The sequence below is a fragment of the Xenia sp. Carnegie-2017 genome, unplaced genomic scaffold (assembly GCF_021976095.1).
Source record: "Xenia sp. Carnegie-2017 unplaced genomic scaffold, XeniaSp_v1 HiC_scaffold_16, whole genome shotgun sequence".
NCBI lineage: Eukaryota > Metazoa > Cnidaria > Anthozoa > Malacalcyonacea > Xeniidae > Xenia > Xenia sp. Carnegie-2017.
This window is the reverse complement of record NW_025813469.1, coordinates 13,861,573-13,882,019: the sequence shown is the minus strand read 5'-3', so window position 1 is coordinate 13,882,019 and position 20,447 is coordinate 13,861,573. Positions and strand designations below refer to the sequence as shown.

General features: G+C 35.1%; 2 protein-coding genes, 1 long non-coding RNA gene and 1 pseudogene across 3 annotated transcripts; 1 reads left to right on the top strand and 3 right to left on the bottom strand.

Moving 5' to 3' along the window:
* Positions 1-3,677: 3,677 nt before the first annotated feature.
* LOC124436133 lies at positions 3,678-5,298 on the top strand (annotated as a pseudogene).
* A 3,326-nt stretch (positions 5,299-8,624) lies between these two features.
* Positions 8,625-9,754, bottom strand: LOC124437589. Its single transcript, XR_006945770.1, has 2 exons — positions 9,672-9,754; positions 8,625-9,129 (listed from the first exon to the last, which is right to left on the bottom strand). It is a non-coding gene; the product is annotated as an uncharacterized LOC124437589 (long non-coding RNA).
* Positions 9,755-11,169: 1,415 nt separating this feature from the next.
* Positions 11,170-12,334, bottom strand: LOC124436132. The gene is made up of 3 exons (XM_046986057.1): positions 12,213-12,334; positions 11,888-12,052; positions 11,170-11,277 (listed from the first exon to the last, which is right to left on the bottom strand). Exons 1-3 carry the CDS (start codon positions 12,312-12,314, stop codon positions 11,170-11,172), a joined length of 375 nt encoding a protein of 124 aa, XP_046842013.1. The 5' UTR covers positions 12,315-12,334.
* Positions 12,335-17,279: 4,945 nt separating this feature from the next.
* Positions 17,280-18,256, bottom strand: LOC124436131 (proteolipid protein 2-like). The gene is made up of 4 exons (XM_046986056.1): positions 18,188-18,256; positions 17,851-18,039; positions 17,517-17,687; positions 17,280-17,402 (listed from the first exon to the last, which is right to left on the bottom strand). The coding sequence occupies exons 1-4, from the start codon at positions 18,254-18,256 to the stop codon at positions 17,280-17,282; spliced, it is 552 nt and encodes a 183-aa protein (XP_046842012.1).
* Between the last annotated feature and the right edge of the window lie 2,191 nt (positions 18,257-20,447).

The window sequence follows — 20,447 nt, the reverse complement described above, 5'->3', positions numbered from 1 at the left end:
GATGCAGCTTTAATTAATGACGAGGAATTTGTCTTACTATACGATTCTTGCCGTTCGAAAAATCCTGAAATAATGCACAATGATTATCCATCATTTGATCTGGTAGAAATAAGCGAAGTTACCTGTTGTTTGGATTTTCGTTTTAAAAAGCATGAAATACCGCTGCTTGTTGAAGCTTTAGGTTTGCTTTACCAATTCAAGTGCAAGCAAGGAACCGTTTGCACTGGATTTGAGGCTCTTTGCATAGCCCTTCGTTGTTTTGCTTATCCTTGCAGATGCAGTGACTTGGTATCTCAATTTGGTAGATCTGTGACTGAACTTAGCATGATTACCAATTCTGTGATAGATTTTATTTATGAAAGGCATGGGGAAAAAATAACAAATTGGAATCACGATCTACTGAGTCCCAATAAATTGAAAATTTATGCTGAAGCAATTCACCAGAGAGGAGGAGCTTTAGACAATTGTTTTGGTTTTATTAATGGCACAGTGAGGCCAATTTGCCGTCCAGATGAAATGCAAAGTTTAATATACAATGGTCATAAGAGGGTACATGCTATAAAGTTTCAATCGATCACTCTTCCTAATGGAATGATAGCCAATTTGTTTGGAACAGTTGGTAAGCACATCATTTGACTAATATCCTTGTGTTTACTTTGAGTTTCAATTAATTTTTTTGTTTTATAGAAGGAAAAAGGCACGATTCTGCTATGTTAGCCTCATCAGGGCTACTGCAGGATCTACAATTATATGCCTTTTACAATGATAAACCCATGTGCTTGTATGGTGATCCAGCCAAACATTACGTATGCACCTACAAGCACCATATAGGAACAGGCAACTTACAGTCCACATGCAAGAATTTATCAAATCAATGAGTGCTGTAAGGATATTAGTTGAGTGGATTTTTGGGGACATTATAAACTATTTTAAGTTTCTTGATTTTAAAAAAGATCTAAAAATCAGCTTTAGTTGTGTTGGAAAAATTTGTATAGTGACTTCATTGCTTAGAAATGCTCTGACCTGCTTGCACTCAAATACAACCAGTAAATTTTTTCAACTTGAACCACCTTCACTTCAAATGTACTTTTCCTAAGGGGGCGTTTACATGAATCCGGAATGAGTTTCGATCCGGAATGAACTCATTCCACTTTAAAAGAAATCCTATTGCATGTTTACATGAATCCGGAATGAGTCACAACTCGATCCGGATCGAGTTCATTCCTAGCTTCATTCCGGATCGAAATTTACTTTTTATCTCATGTAAACGCGAATTGGGTTTCATTCTAGAATGATATTGTGATTAATGACGAAGCAAGCATGTGCCATGGGTATTGTCTTCTGGCAAATTGAAGCTCGTAACTAAATAAAGAGGCTAAATGGGTTAAAATGAGTGCGAAGAAAAACAACAATTAGTTTCATGTAAACACGGATTGACATCACGTTTCGATCGGGATTGAAAGTCATTCCGGATTCATGTAAACACCCCCTAATTTTTTAAAAGCTTCATCATGTGATTATAAAGCCTATCAACAATAAATAAATAACTGTTTAAAGAAAACATATTGTCTACAAGTTAGAGACATTGTTATCTCATTTCTCAACCAATTTAGCCAAAAGGGAAATCAAAGTTTGCCCTTGTTGTTGTTGTTGTAGCAAAAGCAATTGATTTTGTTGCATTTGTTGGTTCTGCTGTCTTTGCATTTCCATAAAACTCTCAAATTGCTTGTTTTGCTTTTCCATCAGTTGCTCTCTGCTTTTTTTTCTGCTGCTATTTGTTGCCTTTGCAATTCCAGTCTTTCTCTTTCCAAAAGCAAATTTCATCTTTTACTTTTCTCTCTATCCCAGCCTTCTCCTTTAGGAAATCTAAGGCTGAGTCCCCCTCTTCTTCTTAACGGACCCTCATCATTTTCTTCTCTACTTGGTTTCTGCTAGATGCTCCATGGCTCTTTTTCGCATTTATTCTGCAGCTAGTTTATCAGCATCAGTTTTCTTCCTTTAAGCAGCATTAGCTTCAGCAGCCACAACATCATCTGCCTCCTCTCTAGCATTAATTTCCTCTAGCAAGTCATCCAGCTCATCACGTTCTGGAGAAATTCCACTTGCAGATCTTTCTTCTCTCTCTTTTTTACGGTACATGGCTATCAATTTTCGCATGCGATCTATAACTGATCGCTGATCGACTCGAAAGCATAGATGGTCATGAAATTCCAACTTTCTGGCAATGCTGTCCCACAACTTTCCTCTTTCGATAGATTTCTTCCTTGTCTCAAAGATTATGACACCACTACCTTTTTGCACAATTCAATGTAATGTTTTGTAGTCCATTTCATCACAAAGCCAATTCTAAACAGAATTTAGACATGATGGGTAGGAATCAAGCAATATACAAGGTCAATTCTCTTAGGTAGAACCTGCATGAAAAGAGTTAAAAGAACTAGTATAATATGCTGACATATCTAATGCAGTATAAATTAGAATTATTTGGATGTATAATATTTTATACATGTTTCATTACTTTGCCAACTTAAAAAATAAAGCGCACAGAATGTCTAAGGCACATTAAATATCCAAAACTTTGTAAGGGCTTTATTCCTTCCCATACTTGAAAACAACAACATGATAGCAGCATAGAATACATGCTTTGTTATTGATTTGATTAAAATTATCAATATCTACTGATATCCTAGGATTTCATGCCCTTTCTCACCAAAGACAAAAAGTTTAACTTACGGTGAACTTCTTGAGTATGATGCTTCAGAAGTCATACTTGAAGTAAGAATTCCATATTACAAATAAAATTTGAGTTTACAAGATGTCTTTGAGATTATGTTTTATTATAAATTTTTTTATCAAATGTGTATGGCTTGGCAGTTAGGCATTTTATCGTTTGACAGAAGGAAAGCACATTTTCACTTACCAGAGAAGCAGAAATAGGAATTTTCAACCCTTTTATTTTCTCCAATTCGCAAGATGGTCTTCCGCTCTACGACGACTCCAAAACAAGTAAAAACGCCGCGTCGTACGCTTGCAAAAAATTAAACGACGCTTGTGCATGCGCATTTGTCTTAATTGTACTTCTGTTCGCGTTGTTGACAAGCGCGTCGTAAAATCTTAAGGTCCCTAAAGCCTGGTTCACATTAGTCGTAAGAATCGGCGACGTATTTACCCCGATAGATACGATTTGTCAGGGATGAATAACACCGAAACGTTCAGACTTGCATATTACGCACAGTAAAAAACTTAAACATGGCGGCTGTAAATAGACGTCTCTTGTTGGATGGACAATTTCTTTTGCTATTAGCTAATGTCCATATGAAAAGTCGTTTAAAAAAGCAACAAAAAAAGAAAATAGAAAGAAGGCGAAAGCATTGGGTGCGACCACATTTGCAAAAAAAAAGAGTATGGACAATTTCACCAACTGTTTTACGAACTACGATCTTCAGACCGAGAATATTTTTTCAGGTAGCTACAGCCTACATTGCTTAACTTTGCGAGTAAAATTAAAAACAAGCAATATGCATTCTCATAGTCTATTCTGTTGCATGATCATTATAGTTGTATGATATTTTAGTTGTATGATAATTTAAAGATGATTTGATGAGTTAAATTTATATAGCTATTAAACATGATTGATAACGGCTCCCCATATCATGATTATTATTAGATACCTCCGAATGAGTCCAGAGCGGTTTGACCATTTGTTGTCATTAGTGGGTCCACATAGAGCAAAACAAACGACACGTCTTCGCGAAACTATCTGCCCATCTGAAAGGCTGGTGATAACGTTGAGATATTTGGCCAGTGGCGATTCTCAGCAATCCCAATCGTTTAACTTCCGAATAGGACGAAGTACTGTTTTTAGAATAGTGAAAGAGACATGTGCTGGAATCTGGAAGGCATTGAGCTCTCAGTACTTGAAAGCACCTGCAACAATGACCGATTGGAAGGAAATATCCAAAATCCTCTTGGACGAATGGGACTTCCCGCACTGTCTAGGAGCACTAGATGGGAAGCATATAATGATTGAATATCCAGCAAGAGGAGGTTCTGACTTTTTTAATTACAAAGGTTTTCACAGTATTGTACTGTTAGCAATCTGTGAGGCAAAATATTGCTTCACAATGGTTGATATTGGAAGCTTTGGCAAGGACAATGATGCCAATTTATTTAATCAATCATTGTCATTGGAAAAGGCTTTGCATCGGGTTCATTTAACATCCCAGAAGCAGAAAATGTTGGTGCGTCGGAAAAACTGCCTTATGTTATTGTTGCTGATGACATTTTTGGTTTAAAAACATATCTAATGAAACCATATCCTGGAAGCAACTTAACTGAGTCCCAAAAAGTATTTAACTATAGACTTAGCAGATGTCGAAGGGTTATCGAAAACGCATTTGGCATCTTATCAGCACGTTGGAGAATATTTCGGCGACCAATCAAGGCGAAACCTTGTAATGTTGACAGTATTGTTAAAGCTTGTGTTTGTCTATACAACTATTTACAATTAACAGACAATGCTCATTATGTTCCAAAAGGCTTTGTTGACAGAGAAGATGGAAGCGGTGCAATTATTCCAGGGGATTGGCGCTTAATTACCTGTAATAATTCAGGTGGGATGAGATCTTTGCTGCAAAGAATAAGTATGGCAATGATGCGAACACAAGGGAATGCTTTGAGAAATATTTCAACAGCAGAAAAGGCTCAGTGGCTTGACAATTAAAACATGTAAGGAACTGTGGGGAGGATTTTGCTACTGCTACATACAACAAGGAAGACATGTAAACGTTTATTGAGCACATAACATTGTTTGTATATAAAGTTAAATATGATCACTATAATGATAGCAACAATATCAAACAGTTCAACAAGTGTCACTGTTCCACATTAACTGGAGTCTGTAACTTTAAAGTAACAAGGGTTGATATTTCATGATGTACATCTGCAATACATGCTGAAAATATCATTTTCAACTTCCGCCTACACTAGATGACATAACATTTCCAAATTCCAAGTCAAAAAAGATCTTTTCCATGCAATGCCTGACATAAACCTTTAATCTGTCATCCAACTTGCTCATTCTTTCAGCCAAACTTAAACAGTAGTGGACATCAGCTGACATAGTTGTGTTTTCATCTTGCAGTTTGCAGGAGGCCTCAAGTGACTTCTGAAAGCTGTGCATGACTTTGCAAAGTTCTAGATCAGCATTTGGCTGCCTGTGCTCATTTGACCATGGCCTTTTTACACAAGCTGGTGATTTTTTTTGCTTTTTGGCAGACCACGTTACTTCAGCATCCGTTGCACTAGTACTTTTGACAAAAAATTGATGAAAATTAAAATATGAAAAACACAATTGTAAGGTACTGTTTACATGACATCACACCTTTCGAGTATTTCAAGGGAAGGTTTATATTCTGAAACACAAACTGTTTCCTCCTCATCTTCTTCTTCCCTACTAGTATCCATACTTGTACCAGAAACTTTGAGTGGCTCTTCAGGTATAATAATATTTGATGAAGGGACACAACCAGCGCAAATGTTCGTATTTGGCCTCCAATATTACCGAATCACTGCCAGATCCAGAAGGCGGCTTGCAACTTTTAAGATACCGCGAAAAAGTGGTTCGAATGCTCTCATATCTTTGTTTGCACGTATTCACATCCATGTCTGTATGAAGGGATGCGATCTCTTTCCACGCATTGGACTTGATATTCTTGTGCTTGAATTGAGCACTGCTACGGTTGTATATACTTGGAAACTCTTTCATAATTTCCATAAATGAACAATCATTCCCGAGACTTTGTAGCTAAATTTTTTAAATAGGCATGCAATTGCACTTCCACTCCTTGGTCATTCGCCATTTTGAAAAGCTGCGAGTGTCGGATTCTGGTCGGATTTCGTGTTCACACTTGTCGTAAGTTGTCGTACGAATCCCCGATTGGCGCAGTTTTACTGGGACATCGGAATCAAATAGAAAGCATACCTATTTTCCCGATGCTTATGACTCTGTCCCAGATTATCTGGAATCTCGTATTTGCCATGTTCAAACTTATCAATTAACTACTGGGACGGTCGCATATGATAAAATTCTACGATTTTTCCGACTCTTACGACTAGTGTGAACCAGGCTTAATGTCTAACATTGTATGAACGTTGTTTAAACGTTAAGATGAACGTTAGATTAAGGTTATTTTTTGGTCGTCGGCGTTGTTAATGTCTAACGTTGTATAAACCTTGTTTAACCCTTTAAATACCAGTGTCTGATATATCCAATGAACTCTACAACAACTGGAAGGCTAACTCATTATACACAAACCTAGACTTGTTTGGGAATTGTGACGATTAAAATGGAGAAACCATACAAGTTTCCGTTGCTTTACAATGGCTAGGAGCTGTTGTTGTTTGCCTGTAGCATCATCAATTTGTTGCCTGACAAACTGGTTGGTCTTGTGCTCTGAGTAATGGATGCCTAGTAGTTTTCTGTAGCACTTGTTCTAAAATGCCTTGATCTGCCTTTCAGTTTCTGCATTCAAAGTCCAGCTTTCACATCCATACATCCATACAAGAAGATAGAAATCACCAGTGATTTGTATAACTTGATCTTAACAGGGAGGCTGATGTTTGTTCTCTTCCAGATGGTGCCGAGTCTAGTCATTGCTGCTGTAGCTGTGCTTAGCCACAATTCCCTGGCTAAGACCATACTCCAGGAAACCGTAGGAGGACGTAGAAGAGGCTGTTAACGAAAAACCTGGTTCGACAATGTTAAAGAGTGGACTGGACACATACTAAGCAAATTGCTGAGAATGACAAAAGACCGAAGACAATGCAGATCCCTGACTGCAGTCTCTATTATGACACCCTTACGACATCTAAATGTCACGGGACTGACATGACATGACATGACAGACTTGTTTGAAGCCGCATAGAAGCTGATTTGCCGCTTTGCGTGTATCTCGTGTGGACTGTTTTATTTGCGTGAGTCGAGAAGCTTTTATAAAAAAACGGCATGGCTTACCATGTAAATATTTCAGGGCGGCTAAAAACTTCAAATACTTCAAAATTGGGTTTGAAATTTGAAAAGCTGCGTGATCAAATCTAAAATAAAATCGACAAGAGACGATGGGTGTAATTATTTGCTTTATTTTGTGAAAAATGAAAATGTGATGTGCGCGAATCTGCTTATGAACAGTTGAACATGGAAGGTAATCTCTTTCTTTAAAAATTTAGAAAAATAACAGGATCAGAAAACGTTTCACTGATTTTTGAATAAAATGAGCTTCGTCAGATGATGCCGGTCGCTTTGTTGTTCTTTTGCTACAACTGATTTGTTGTAACGTTTTCCATACGTGAATAATCGAAGCTTGAAGTATCTCTCTGCTGTAAGTTTGATGAGCTTAGACCTGTGTTCTTCTTCCAAATGATTTGTTGTAACGTTTTCCATACGTGAATAATCGAAGCTTGAAGTATCTCTCTGCTGTAAGTTTGATGAGCTTAGACCTGTGTTCTTCTTCCAAATCGCCTTTTACCAATACAGTCTCGTGGTCTTCAAACACTCGATGGCTGGAATTCATAATGAAATAATTGCAGACTTTTAGGATCATTCTTTGCTTAATATTTTTGTAATTAAACATGCTTCGGGGTTAGCTTGTTGCCAAGGGTAAACCCTCACTTTCCTGGAGGGTGGTTAAGGACTCAAAAAACTCCCATTTAATCGAGTTCTTTTTGCCATCAACAAATGATTTCAAATGATGTAGGGCATTTCTTGCTAATTTCAACATATGACATGGATCAAGGATAGCGTAGATGTAGTACTTTTGTGTAGGATGTTTGAATTTTGTGATTATTGTGTTGTAGGATGTTGTGAAGGTGCAATCAAATTGTCTGAAGATTGTAAGGTTTACTGCTGTGCCATCTGTTGTGATTGACCACACACGAAGTCCTGCTTCAGCTGCCAATGAAAGTGCCATATTGGCAAGTTCAGCTTGTGTTTTGCCACTCATTTTGTTTGCAAGAAAATATCCTATTGGACATTTCCAGTGACTTCGTGCACCCACAAGAAGAAATACAATGGCTTCAGTTGCAATTTCACATGTCTTTTCAGTTGGTATTGGTCCATAATCAACAAAGTCCACATATCTCTTTTGATTTGCATCCCACAAGGTTTGTTTTCTAATTTCCATCCTATCTCTTACAAGGAAGGCATCTCTCTTGTCTGTAGATTTTTTGACTTCTTCTGATAATGAAATGAATGCTTCCTTAATGAATCCAGGCTCATATTTTTAAGTGCTGGACCATTTTTATCATTGATTGATTTGTAAGAGGCTATATTGATCTAACATACTCATATGCCTTGGGTGAATAATAGATAATAGTTGTTGAAAATTCTTTCACAGCGTCTGAATATCTTCGTGCACAAGGTGCACAATTAACATTGTTTTTGGTGTCTCTAAATATTGAGAGTTGTATCTGGTCAAACTTCGCATGCAAATGTTCAGCAGCATCACTTGATATAATCAGTTTTTCTTTTAGTTCCTGAATAATGTCCGTCATTGTTTGTTGTTTTGCTTTAGTCCGCCTTAGTTGTTGTTGCAATCCTCAAATTTTTCTTTTTAATTTTCCTTCCAGGTATGTTCTTGACTCATTTGCTTCTCAAATGTGTCATATCCGCAGCAAATGTTGCTGGTGTCGTGTTGTTAGCAATTGTTGCTGGGCTTGTAGCCATAGTAATTGTTACTGGAGTTGCAACTGTAGATGTTGTGGGTTTGAATATTTGATAGTTGAACAGAACATTCAATGCCAAGGTTATGGTTGCAATAAAACAGTAAGCCTAGAAATATAAAGATAAGTAGCTATATATACTAGTGTATAATTAAAAAGTAAAAAAACTTAATCAGGGTTGTACTTGATATAAAGGTGTAAGAAGGTAACCATTTGACCATGTGACTGACTAACCGTAGAAGAAAAAAGATAAATACATTTCGGACGACTTTTTGCCGCTTCATTCTCCAGATCACAAAATAAATTCTCGAAAAAATTTTTCTTTTCGTTAAATAATCTGTGAAAAGTGTTAGACATGAGACAACCGGCGATAAGCAACATCACAGTCCATATCATCGTGTTGATGAACACCTAAAGTTGGAAATTTATAAAAGATTTAAAATTTTTTAATTTTATTAGGGGATCTTTAGAGTAGCATAGGATATGTTGTCCTTCATGAACTAAAGTTGTAGAGCAATGAAGCGTTACATCGTTTTAATGCTAACAAATATTACAAGAAAAAAATGTTTTTCATGCTATATTTAAAACAAATACTCTTTTATCAAATAAAAACGGCCGATTTTGTTTACCTATAACTATTGGCCAGTTAATGATGGTGAATTGCTCATGCAATCCTATTAAAAAGATCACAAGCATCACCATGGCAACAATTAAAGAGGTAACCATGGCAAACATTCCAAAATCTAAGCTTTCTGTCCCTGCCCAAGAAATTAGGGCATAACCTGCATCGTCTAAAACCAGCCTCATTAAAACGATCGTACATAGTAGCATAACGTACAGAAGAATGAAATGTTGCATCTATATTATATCCATAAAAAATGTGATATACATAGCATATCAACTGCAATACATTTATGAGTCAGTCATAAGTTTAGATAAAATGATTTACTCACAGACGCGAATAATTTATCGACACATTGACTCGTTTTTAGAAACGAAAGGCCTTTCAGTATCGTCCACATGTTTGGCTTTGATGATTGTATATAAAAAAGAAGAGTAAATTATCGTAAATTGACACAAAAAATGAAGAGCGAAAATTATTAATCGAAGGCAATTTACGTTAAATTAATTCGTACTCTGAGGCAAAAGAGCTGAATGTTTTTAGAAGAAGGTTGAAACTTCATCAAATTTTTTTAATTTCATGATTTATCAATCCCAGAAAGAAACGACCTTTGATTATGAGTCGAAGAAATTTAAAGATCTAAATGAGCGGCAACGAAGAAAGAAGTAGCATAGTTAAATTTCCAGCCAGCATTTAAAACTCACCAAGAATAGTTTCACAGTTACTTTCAAATAGTGTGGAGTTGAAAATTGAAACGCGTTAACTGTAGTTCAAGAGACTCGCGCTATACAACTAAATTGTTTGATCTGAGTTTTACTCAATAGTTCACAACGGGAAGCTATGCATTATTTACGAGCAACTTGTAAGCTAAGGAACTCACCTGCATCATAAGTAGGTAAAGCACAGAAACAATTTTGTAACAAAGGAAGAAGATTGCGCAGTTTAATTTTCGTTGATGAGCTGGCTGCTATGGAGTTATACAAATACTTCGTTTTTCCTTTTTTCTATCTTTTTCTCTAATTTAATTTAAAGAATCGCATTAGCACAACAAGAGGCAGTAGGAATTTTTATTCTACAGCAAGAAAAACAAACTTTATCAACAATTTGCTGAGTAAATTGGTCCTGCATGTTTAATGAGATTAGTAACTGCAGTTAACCATTTCATCATTCCTATTGGTCAAAAAATGGAACAGACTGTCTGCCATTTTGATGATGACAAGTGTAATAAGATATACGTTGCCAAATTTTCTATGAGCTATTTCTCCAACATATGGAGTCTTCTTTCTGAAGTGAAAACGCTTCATCCTCAGGCTTTTTTGCCAATATTTCTTTTCATAAGTCTTTCACTATCCATATGGTTATTAACACTATTAAAATTCCGTATACCTTGACACAAAGAGATGATAATATTTAAAGACGCTAACACGAGTAACCTCATCAACTTAAGGGGCGCATGAAGAAGCTATTTACAGCAACTATAAAATTGCACATTAAAGTTATTTACAAAACGCTACAGACAAAAAAATTGATACTTAGAATATGACATAGTGTATAAGGTTATAAGTCAATTACGTAATCACAATTGATTTCAATAGAAATTAATAAAGTAGAACGTGTATTATAAAAATATTACCCCTCCGAACCAATTATCAATCTTCGGCCACCCTAGTTACTTTTTACCAAATAATACTGTACATTTTCAGTTTATCTATGATAATAGGGACCTTAGTTAAATAATCAGTTGAAACTCAGTTTTTTTGCTTCATTTATTTAACAGAAGTACAGTTATAAGTAAAATCGGTGACAAAAACAGCTACAGTTTCAACTGATTATATAACTAATGTCACTGGCGTCGTCGTACAAGTTCTGCTTTTGAATAAAGGATAGTTTAAGTTTGCATCGACTGCAAAAATAATGGTTGCAATGAAACAGCAAACCTGAAAAATAGAAATAAGTAGGCTAAATATTTGAAACACTCAAAAACTTTTCTTTGGCAGACGAATACTTCATGTAAGTGTGTGGCAAAATGTGATTAAGTAGTCATTTAACTCATTGATATGTATAAAACATGGATCGCGCATCACTAATTAATTTGAAGCCGGAAGGCGGCCATATTGAACAGTCCCACTTCAGGAGGTTGTCATACAAATTATATTAATTTCTGCCGTGACAAAGTGCGAGAAGCATCTCTTATGATGCATTGACAAAACTGCTACGTATTAGCTTTAACAAGATTAAGTGTAGGAAGCAATTGTACTATTAAGAAAAGTTTTTTCCCAAAATCTTCGTGACACCATTTGAGAGATACTATCGCAAAAGAATGCTTCTAGCTTCACGTTGAAAGATTTTTTAAGGTTTATAAGTACAATGCGCTCCAAAATTTATTGCTATCGTGTTTTTTTATCATTGTGAGTGGGACTGCTCAATATGGCGGTGCATCTAATTTTAGGTGTCTACTTCCAGCTTCAAATTTTTGCACTAACGATATCGGGAATGCACGATCCATGTAATATACATATCAATGATTTAACTACGTGAATGACTAACCGTAGTACTAACAAGATGAAAGCATGTTACACCGACTTTATCAGTGTCCAGGGAATTACATAGTGTATTAGAGATATTCTTGCTATAATATTTTCGAAGAGTGTTGGACATAACACCACAGGCTATTAACAGCATTACACCCCATAGCACCATGTTGATGAACACCTAGAAATAGAAATTTAAAAAAATTTCAGAATTCTCTACGAGAAAACGAAATATAACAATGAGTACGATACATTTCATCGACAAAAATACTGCGCTATATTGTCTTGATGACAATCATTGATTTAACAAAAACAAAATTTCTTTGATATTGTATACCTACCGTCAATGGCCAGTTGATCACAGTGACTTTTTCATGCAATCCAGTTACAAAAACAACGACCATCACCATGACAACAATCCATGAGACGACAATTGCAAACATTCCAAAATATAAGCTACCTTTTCCTCCCCAAGGGTTAATGTACACGTAGGCATAAAATATTATTTCAGCTCGTGGGTTTGGTGATATAAATTTATTAATAGTGTGATTACACAATTTATATCACAGGCAAAGGAATAATTATATAATTATTATTATATACAACTCAAGGCTTCGACAGTGCTTTATCCATTGCAAGGAATGTTTTGACGACAAACTTACGATTTAAATACTAAAGCTAATACAATAATCACTACGTTTCTTCAAAGATAATAAAAATTTAATCATTGTGAAGCCAAGACAACCAATAATACGCTATGTCACTATTCAGACCATAGCGCTGCTATCTGCAACTTGTCTCTTTAAGACTAAAGTCTGGTTCTCATTAAGTCGCTTGAGTCATCCGAGTCGTTCCAAGTAGTTCCTAGTTCTTTTGTTGTTTTTCGGAACGACTGGGACGACTCAAGCTATGGAATTCTCATATATTCGTACATGCGCTGCCGAGACTGTATAATTGATTTCTGCGCAAAAAAGCGAAAATGACAGCTGCTGTTTATGAAAGACAATATCTTTTGGCTGGTTATTTGCTTCTTCAAATCATTTTTTGCCATAAAAAGGTCGCTTGTAATTCTCAACGGTCGTTTCGGTCGTCCGGATAGAGCAAAGTTCTATCCAAGCGACCCTGGTCGTTTTAGTCGTTTGAGTCATTTAAGGTCATCCCGGTCGCCTTTGCAATTTTCTCACATAGTCACACGAGTCGTCTATGAAATTTTGGCACGACTAAAACGACTCAGACGACTTTATGAGAACCAGTCTTAAACAAACAATCTAATTTACGCATGCTGTTTTAGTAAGAAAGAGCAGTTTATCAGCATGGGTGAAGATATCTGTAAAACATTTAAAATAAATCCGTCATTTTTTTTATAACCACGTTAAATTGTGGCCTTAAAATGATTGAATTAAGGGGCTTAATAGCAATTCTCAAAGACTCAGGTCTTTGTAATTGCTGGTCTGGAGGAGGGAAGGATGATTATCTTTCGTGGGATTTTATTTTCTCTTTCACTAACAACTGGTTTCAATTATTTACGAGTTTCAATTAAATTTGCTCTTGCAATAATTTATTCGTAAATCCACCTGCTATAATAAAGAGTAGCGTATTTCGAATAAAGCTAGAAATTGCAAGAAATGTATTGCTTCTGTAACATATGCAGAAAAAGAACTTTAGTGTTAGGTGTTGGACTGTCTATAAACAAGATGGGTATAATGATGTCGCAAAGAGACAATTAAGATGGTGCTTTTTAGTCCATCATTCCTATAAAGCTTATCAACTTAAAATAAATAATTCCCTATGTACTTTCAGACGATAAGCAAGGATCCCAAACACGAAGTACACAATATCCAACGCTATTCTGCGTTAGCATTGTATGAGCTCGATAAGCCATCAGTCCAGATCCATGTAACGAATCACCATAAGACAAGCTTTCGACTGATTTATCTCTTTTTAACCTTTGACACCCCCTTATTCCGTCAAGAAACCCACTTGTCAGTCAAACATGATTCCAGATCAGTTAAAACTCAATTGAACTTGTAACCTGCGAGATTTATACTGGCTTATTGCCCCTTTATCTATCTTATTATTGTTTCTAGAAAAACAACCTGGCAATGAGTTAAAACATTTGATATATTCTTCTGACAAAGCCAGTCAGGTGTCTGATACAATTTCCCTCGACCTTGAGACTAAACCAAAGGTAATAATAGAAACCCTTTCTAACCAATTTTTGAATAGATAAATGAGAAAACACACTTCAAATTTCATGAATCTTCGGACACTTTTTTACACGGACTTTTTACCGCAGCTGACACGGGAGTTTTCTCGGCCGTAGCCGGCGAAAACTTCGGTCAGAGTCGGTGTTTTCTCGGCTGAAAAGCCGGAAATAAAAGAACCACTAACCATCACTAACGGTGACCACTAATCACACTCATAACAATCCTCCACTAAGCCATGGTACGCACTACACATACGAGCTTCTGGCAACTCACCTTCAGGGGCGAAACTAGAATGTTAAGTGGAGGAACGTGAATATTCATGATCGTGACTAACACCACACGAGTACATACGAGCATATATATACATAGTACATGAGTGACATACGACTACATACTGTTCACAAGTATATATATATATATATATATACTAACCCTAACCCTAACCCTAACCCTAACCCTATATAGTCGTATGTCACTCGTATGTACTCGTATGTCAGTCGTATGTACTTTTATGTACTCGTATGTACTCGTGTGTACTCGTATGTACTCGTGTGGTGTTTTAGTCACGATCGAATATTCATATATTCAGCTTTGCTTGACTGATTTGGTTTGTCTGCGATTAGAGTAGCTGAATGTAGGAATATTCTTCCCACCCCTCCACATAACGTTTTAGTTTAGCCTTGGTCTCCTCAGCATATCTTTTTCCATTTAAGTTCAATTGCTTTTACAGCATTTGATAAAAACGAAGTTCATTAACGCGCTACACAATTCAAATACGTAAAGACAAAGTGCATTAGCGTTTGTTTAACATCAATATGGCAAATCATTAATTCCAATGAGATCACTTCATTATTCATTCTTTAAAGCGAAAGTCAACAGCGTGAGTCAAATGTCAAAAGCATTTAGTGAGCATTTATTAAAGTTTTGGAAAGTACAATAGCATAATAATAAATAACATTAAAACTCTATAAAATGTCAATAACAATATATGTTTGCAATGGCATGATTATAACCATCAATATAGCAGAACTATTTATCCGTACGGTGTCTGCCATTTGAAGATAGACTTGAGAAAGTTTTTCAAATGTAGGAACTAAAATTTGTCCGTCTTCACTGTGTTTGCGTCATTTTCAAATCTGGTTGAAATACGCGCACAATAGAAACGACCACTTTCACACTTTCACATTCATACACTTAAAAAAGATAAAAAGAAAGAATCTTTAGGGTTAATCATGCAATTGCAAACATATAAGGTTATTGACATTTTATAGAGTCTTAATGTTATTTGTTATCATGCTATTGTACTTTCCAAAACTTTTATGAATAAACGCTTCATTCTTTTAACTATCCCTTCGCGTTATTGATCTTTACTATTTGGAATGCCTAATGAAGTAATCTTATTTAAACTGATCATTTGCCATATTGATTTTACAAAAATGCTATTGAACTTTTTCTATACGTCTTTGAATTGCGGTATGCGTTAATGATTGTCGTTCTTATTTAAATGACATGCAAATGCTTAAACTGACGTATTTAAAATATGTCTCTGTTGACTTGAGTGAAATTGATTCTATAGCGGAGAGTCAATCTTCTGTTGTAGCTACAGACTGAAATTCAGACCTTCAAACTTGCTTGTAATGTAAGAGATGAATTTTTTTTTTATAGACACTAGAGCCGTACATTTTAGGCAATAATTAAGACAAGAAGTGAAGATGTTTTTAGCAAATAGAGGTCAAACTTCAACATTACCGTTCTAACTATTTGTACTACATTGTATTTTTTTTATGATCTTCCAAAACTTACTTGGTGTGTATTGCTTCTTTTTGAAGTTATTCTCATTTAAATCTAGATTCGTCTGCCCAATCAACAAAAAAAAGGAAATGTGTCAGTTATTAAAACAGCAAGAGAAACTGACCGACACGAGGTTAAAGGATCTGAAAGAGCTCCGAAGCAGGTGATGTTTGTTTTTATTGATGTTTTATGCGATATCCATGAATGTCAATGTTGACAGATAACATATTTTTTTCTTACAAATAACGTGCGAATTTTTTGTCATTGAAACGCTATAAAACATTAAAACTAACCCAAACCATGTACGCTACTGTTGAAAGCAACTGAATAAAATTTTGCTCAGTATGTTTTAAAAAACTTAGGAAATGTATTCCCAACACATGCGCTCAATGCTTACTGTAGTAGAAATGTAAACAGGGAATGTTTACAGTAGTAAAAATTTTACCTTATTTGGATATACCATAGCCATGTATTTGCATACCGCGCGACGTTGGAATGAAAAGAACAATTAACCAATACAAAAGTTAACATATTAAAGTTTATATCGTTTGAACGTAATATATGATTTAAATTATTGGATTTTGTTTAACGAATGTTCCCGCCAGTCCGTGAAGTGTAATGATATTTTTCGTTTCTATGCAAAGGAAAAGTGCACATTGAACTAAGGTAGCTAGAAGCCCCAAGAAATCCATTTCCAGAAAGAAACAAATTTTGAGATAACGGTTGGAGGAAATTGGCAGTGAAACACAAAATTTTACTGAATTTGATCAAATTCCTGTTAAATTTCCATCCACAAAATGTAACACTAACCAAGAATAGTTTCACTACTAATAAGGATAAGCCAGAATAAAGTGAAGTTGAAAACTAAAGGTGGAAGCACACGATCTTTAGTTTCACCGTTTGATACACTCATACCGAAAATGAACTGTACGAAAGCAGATCTCACAGCATAGTTTTAATTGAAGATAGCTCGGTGTGTATTTCTGTAACATTTCAAGAGAAAATTCATCAAAGTTCGCTTGTTCGGGAATTTCTTTGATGTTAGCTTGCATTAAAGTCCGTAATGCCAATTTTTGTTTTGGTGGACTTTGCAAAGACCATAAAGTATGCAGCTTTTGGTGCGCGATTTACGATAGAATCTTAGTGTCTAGGCGCTAACGTTCAAAGTTCAAACTACCCAAAAATAATGTTCACGTTTTATTTGAGTAAAAAAGCATGCTAAAACTACTGTTACATAAAAGTAAAACAAATGAAAATGAAAATGACACCTTATATATAATCAGTGCATATCTATGATAATAAACGAAGCTTTAATTGTCAAAGAAAATATGGCAAAAGTTCAATCCGCTGTCAAAAAGAACCGTTCAAACATTCAAGTAAACCGTTGGTAAAAAAGAGAGTTTGACCGCCCTATGTAGAAGTCTTTTCAGGTGCAGAGGCCGTAGCCGAAGATGTGTCACTTTGATCTCTTTGTATACGGAAGTTAATGAAAGCATCAACTGCAAAAAGAATGCTTGCAATGAAACAGCAAACCTAGAAAATAGAGTTAAGTGATGTAAAATTGACAAACTTTCATGAGTGGGCTTATACTTCATATAAGGTTCAAAGAACGTGACTAAGAAACCATTTCAACTTGTTAATGCTAACCGTAGCACCAATAAGATGACCACATGTTGCACCATGGTTTCCTCTGTCCAGGTAATCACAAGATGAAATAGAAGTGAACGCAATATTCTTATTAAACTTGCGAACAGTATCAGCTAGGAGACAACCAGCTATGAACAGCATTACAGACCATATCAAACAGCTGATAAACACCTACAATTAGACATTAACGAGTATTTTGCATTATAGAATTCCTAATTTAAAAAAATAAAAAAATAAAAAACAATCGATCGCGCGCGACAATTTGCACTGAATGGAAATCAGCCATTAAGTGCAGTATTAACAAAAGCGAAATCCGTCCAATTTGTTTACTTACCGTCAAAGGCCAGTTAATGATGCTAATTTTTTCATGTAGTCCACTAACAAAGAGAACGGCCATTATAACGACAACAATCAATGACACGACAACTGCAAATATTCCAAAATCTAATCGACTTTTTTCTGACGTAACGTCTATTTTGTCCAAAAATCTTCCCAGGGTACCAATCGCAACCAACAGTATAACCTAAAGATAAATTTGGCGCTGTAAAATTTATGCATCTAATGTATAACATACAAAATATAATATGTGCATACGCTCAGAAATATTGTATATTTGAAAAATGTTGTTTATCAAAGAGTCTTCCACTATTGAAATAAAATAATTAACTTACAAATTCTGCTATCTTCAAGAAAAAAGGAACCGTTTTGATGTACTCAGTGCCTTTCGGTATCGTCCCCATGTCTGGCTATAATGCTGGTATAAAAATTGAAAAGTAAATTAAATTAACGTAAAAGTGTTAAAGAAGTGACACGTCAATATTATTTACTTGTCAAATTAAATACTTTAGTTCAGCTCACATTATATGCCAGCGAAGCACAAAGCATCATGGCGTACAATATTTTACGCTTTCATTCATTTCAGATATAATTTCATCCACAAAAAGTAACACTTACCAAGAAAAATACAGCTACTTTAAAGATGAGCAAGGATGGCGAGGACTTGACAACTTAGAGTTAAAAGCTGTAATTTGTCCTTTATATTGACTCATGCTGCGGATGAACTGTTCAAAAACGTATCTTATTGCATAATTTTAAGAAAGCTTATGCATTATTGATATCATAAAAATCAAGAAAGAGGAACCAGCCCAGATTGTAAAATAGATTGGTTAAGACCGAGTGAAGATTGTTCAAAAAATGGTAGTATAAAAACAAATTTACACATCCAAATATTTTGTTGAGTTAATATAATATTAAAAATATTTCGATTTTATTTTTCTATTTTCTTCTCTACATTCCTTGTTCTTTGCATTATGAATAACAATCGCACTGGGTGGATACAGCAGGATGTTTTAATTCTGTAACGCAAATTTTTTTATTTCCTCAAAATTTTACTTCCTCATGTTCCATTGAGTAAATACCAAAGTATTTGTATTTCAAGGGTGAAATATTACGATATTCTTTAATGATAATCAAATCGTTTTGACTAATTGACTTTTAAATCTTTATCATACATTTTTTCGACAATGAATTGTAACATGTTTGTAGATGTAGATCGTCCAGGTTAGCAGGGACGCCGGAACGGCAAAGGGGCAGGAGGGGCAAGCCTTTGTGGAAGGGCACATTAGTGAAATATACTAAAAATAATCTCATATTGATAAACAGCAAAGAGATGTGCTACATGCAATACACTGTACAGAAGCACATGTCCGCAGTGTTGTCGATGAATATTAACGCTAATATAACTATCAAACCTTATAACGTCACTAATTTACAATTTGTCATGTATTGTATTTTCCAAAATATTCAATTCTTCTTTCATTTGTCTGTGAAAACCCTTTGGCAATTACGTCTATTTCCACCATATCCATGTGTTGTTTCTGAATGTTGTCTTCGTTTACAAACGTCCTAGCAATAAAATTCATGTGCGATTCAAAATGTGTTATATTTTATTACGTTATTCAATGGGGTTACTACTTTATTTCAATTTCTGAAGTTTATTGCAAGATATTTCAGAATAAAAAACACTTCAGGAACACTTTTTGCGCACGCAAAATATCTCAACTGTTATAATCGAAAATTTAAGAAACAATTTTACTAACCTATGCCGTATGTCACTGCCTCTTAATACCTTTAAAAAAAACAAGCTTCTTCAATGACAAGGCGTCAAAGCCTGAAAAGTCTCAAGAAGTTTGAGTAGTTGATATCAATCATTTGTTACTTAAATTTTGTGATCCAATTGTTTCATTAATTTGAAAAGAATTGGTTGTGGCGTCCAACCACAATTTTAAAGAGATGTGTAGTCTTGGTAGTTGTTTTAATTCAATTAGATTTTTAAGAGGAAATACAAAAAAGATGAAAATATAATTAAATTTAGAGTGTAGTGTAGTAGCTAAATTTTTAAACTTGACAGTTTTCGTGAGCATGTGTAAGTGTGTATAAGACACTTGCGAGTTGATATGGCATGTGATCATAAGTAATGTGAAGAAAACATGAGACCTGTACTCAATAATTATAAAATTTTATTTACAACTTTATTTATGAAGATCATTAATTGTTTGTTGACTTCCCTTGGTTGCAGCAACTATCGTAGTTTTAAAAACTCATAGAAATTTACTATTTTTCAACACTACAAATACTTGAGGTTTGCAATGAAATACAATACTACATACACTTCATAATGCTTTAATTCAGTTAATCATTTATATAGTATATTCAAATGAGTTTTTTATGATAATGTTTAATGGCAAAAACGTAACACAAAGGTCAATGCATATAATGTTTTTACTGCCTTTTCAGGGATTACCATGTTACCGATTGTCGCTTGCCAACCTTCAAGAAAAATAAAACCAAATCTCATACTGACATAACCAGCATGATTAATTAGTTATGCCACAAAACAAGTTCTTTTAAACATCCTGCTAGCCAGAAGAT

Bases quoted from the DNA above. Each gene is read 5' to 3' on its own strand.
- LOC124436132 (XM_046986057.1), bottom strand. From the start codon at position 12,314: ATGTTTGCAATTGTCGTCTCATGGATTGTTGTCATGGTGATGGTCGTT. The intron at 12,053-12,212 runs GTAGGTATACAA...TTCTATTTCTAG, and splicing joins TGATCAACTGGCCATTGACG to GTGTTCATCAACATGGTGCT. The intron at 11,278-11,887 runs GTTAGTCATTCA...TCTATTTTTCAG, and splicing joins TTCATCTTGTTAGTACTACG to GTTTGCTGTTTCATTGCAAC.
- LOC124436131 (XM_046986056.1), bottom strand. From the start codon at position 18,256: ATGGGGACGATACCGAAAGGCACTGAGTACATCAAAACGGTTCCTTTT. The intron at 17,688-17,850 runs GTAAGTAAACAA...GTCTAATTGTAG, and splicing joins TCATTAACTGGCCTTTGACG to GTGTTTATCAGCTGTTTGAT. The intron at 17,403-17,516 runs GTTAGCATTAAC...TCTATTTTCTAG, and splicing joins GTCATCTTATTGGTGCTACG to GTTTGCTGTTTCATTGCAAG.